Source organism: Nematolebias whitei, chromosome 19 (assembly GCF_014905685.2).
Source record: "Nematolebias whitei isolate Nwh7 chromosome 19, NemWhi1, whole genome shotgun sequence".
NCBI classification, from domain to species: domain Eukaryota; kingdom Metazoa; phylum Chordata; class Actinopteri; order Cyprinodontiformes; family Rivulidae; genus Nematolebias; species Nematolebias whitei.
Window position 1 is genome coordinate 13,857,479 of NC_056516.1, and position 2,722 is coordinate 13,860,200.

Consider the following 2,722-nt stretch of genomic DNA (forward strand, 5'->3'; position numbering starts at 1 on the left):
AGCAGGTCCTTGGTTCAAACGCCGGTCCAGGGGCCTTTCTGGGTGGAGTTTGCATGTTCTCTCCGTGCATGCGTGGGTTTTCTCCGGGTACTCCGGTTTCCTCCCACAGACAAAAACATGCATATTAGGCTGATTGGTAACTCTAAATTGTCCCTAGGTGTGAGTGAGAGAGTGAATGGTTGTTTGTCTCGTTTGTCTCTATGTGGCCCTGTGATGGACTTGCGACCTGTCCAGGGTGTCCCCCGCCCCTTGCACAGTGATTGCTGGACATGGGCACCAGCGACCCCGTGACCCAAAATGGAATAAACGGGTAAAGATAATGGATGGATGGATGGATTATTCTGTACATCACATTGGTCCTGTGTGCTTGAAAGTGCTTTATACATAAAACTTGATTAGATTGGGAACTAAAAACCTTTTGGAGGAGTGAGATCGTTATATAGTTTGCAACAAAACAGTCCTCATAAAGAGCAAAAGAAAAGCTGCTTTCTAAACACACGCTCCTCTTCCTCCTGCTGACAGAAACCCAGAATGAGAACAACGCAAAGAGCTGTTTGAACTAAGTACAGCTCCCAGGGGAGCTCCGGATTTGGTTACAGAAGCTCTGGAGGTTTCTTCCCCGTCCAGAACATCTGCTTTGAGTTTAGAGAAGATGGATGTTACCCCTGAAAAAGATAACACTCCCCACATAAAATGTGTGTCAGCAGAGTTTAGGCTTCATCTGAAGCGAGGATGGTGGGCACAGAGGAGACGGAGGCAGCTCGCCGGGCCAGCTGCTCCGACGCTACAGAGATGAAACATCAGATCGTTCGCCACATCCTTCAACACTTCAAAAAATAATTAAAAAGAGTCAAAGTAATTTTAAACTCTCTGAGGACAAATGTGTTAATATTCTGTCTGTTCTGCTGGTGATGAAGACTACCTCTGAGAGCCGACTGACCTCACAGAGTGCAGTGAAATGAAGTTTTACTCTCGGTCACGTCGGCGTGGAGAAATGTACCCACCTGCCTGGCTAATACTAGCAGAGTGATGAAGAAGATGAACAAAGACACTGAGCCCATGGTCTTCAGATCCTTCAGGACGCCCGGTCTGAAAACAGAACAAGCACCACAGTTAGCTCCACCAGCAGTTTCCTTACCAGCTTCAACTGGGTCCTTCAGAGATTCCAACAGTTTACATGTTTGTAGTGAACGGTACCGCACATAGTCTGTTGCAGAACCTCTACCATCATCGCTCTTAACTCTGTTCATTTTACATCCATTCATTCTTCAACGACAATTAAGTGAGATTAAACGTCATTCTCCTTTTTTTAATGTTAGCCAATAGCTTCTTGTTGTGCATTAATGATGTCACACACAGAAAAATAAGGGACTTCCATTTTGGTGTGTTGCTGCAACTAGAAAGGGTCCTTTTGAAACTTGGGCTGCCAGATCAAAATCCAGTCCAGAAAAACACTCATCTCAGAAACTACAAACACTCGCTGTTCAAACCCCTCACAGACGGGAGACCTCTGCGTGCCTCCTGACACAACGCGTTTAACATTTGGTTTGTAATATAATCCAATATTTGCCTCATTAACTCTTTCTGTCACAGGCAAAAAACAACAAAAACTTTAATTTACACATGAAAACAAGGACTTTTTTTTTAAGTTAACATTAACAACTCACAGCTACTCAGCATCTCCATTAAAATCCCTCACTTGTGCTGATTAACCATAAATGCTGTGTGTACTCCCTGCAGCTGCAATACAGATGTTTGGTTAAAAGGAAAAATTATACTTTCATTTAGACACAAACTTAACCTGGTGTTTGATGCTTCATAATATTAATAGCACTTTAGGGAACACGAACATAAAGTGTTCAAAACATTTAAATAGACTGGTAATACTATGTATTCCTACTTAATTAAAAAAAAAAAAATTGTGTTTGTTTCTTTCTCAAAAGAAATAAAGACTACTTATTTAACCCCATGTTTTTGTTGCATAAAGGTTCATCACCGAGGCCTCCAAGTACCTCACCAAACGTCTCTGTTGCCCTGAATATAAATCAAACTATGAGTCATTGGAGTATTTTGTCTTTATGTGTAACTAGTTATTAAAGATCTAAATGCTCCACATTCAGTTCTCAGTATTAAATTCTGAAATGAGGAGGTGAACAAAGTGTTTTTGCCTGTTTCTGTGTGCGTATCTTCATGTGTATCTCTGAAAAAACATTGGAATCAAGCTGGTTAAGAAATAGCTGCCATAACCCAGTCATCTTTTAAAAAACTGCTACATTTTGGTCCATTTTAGAGACATAAAACCTGGTGAAACTTTTAGAATTTATCACTGGATGCTCATCTACAACTAACTGTAACCCATAGTGGAGAGAAGAGGAGACACTCCGTCGGTCTGTCTGTGCATGTTATGAGCATATCTTGAAAAATAAGTGAGGTACCAACTTTCATTTTGGTGTGTGGCTACATCTAGGCATAAGAAAGTTCACTATAAAAAAATTGGTTTGTCTGGGTAAAATCCAAGATGGCTGCCGCCATATATATCTATCTGTCTTGTGAGCAGGATAACTTGAAAAATAAGCAACATGCAGACTTCCATTTTGGTGTGTGGCTGCTTCAAGGTGTAAAAAAGGTCACTGTTGAAAAGTGGATCGCCAAGTCAATATGCAAAATGGCCACCAACACATACATGTGTGTGTGTGTGTGTGGGGGGGGGGGGGGGGGGGGG

At 41.8% G+C, this 2,722-nt stretch overlaps 1 protein-coding gene across 1 annotated transcript in view; it reads right to left on the bottom strand.

Annotated features, from left to right (window-relative positions):
• adcy2b (adenylate cyclase 2b (brain)) overlaps positions 1-2,722 on the bottom strand; it is a 159,618-nt gene that overhangs the window by 21,643 nt on the left and 135,253 nt on the right. The window contains exon 19 of the mRNA XM_037693157.1: positions 1,005-1,089. Coding sequence (XP_037549085.1) covers positions 1,005-1,089 — 85 coding nt within the window. The remainder of the gene's footprint in view (positions 1-1,004; positions 1,090-2,722) is intronic.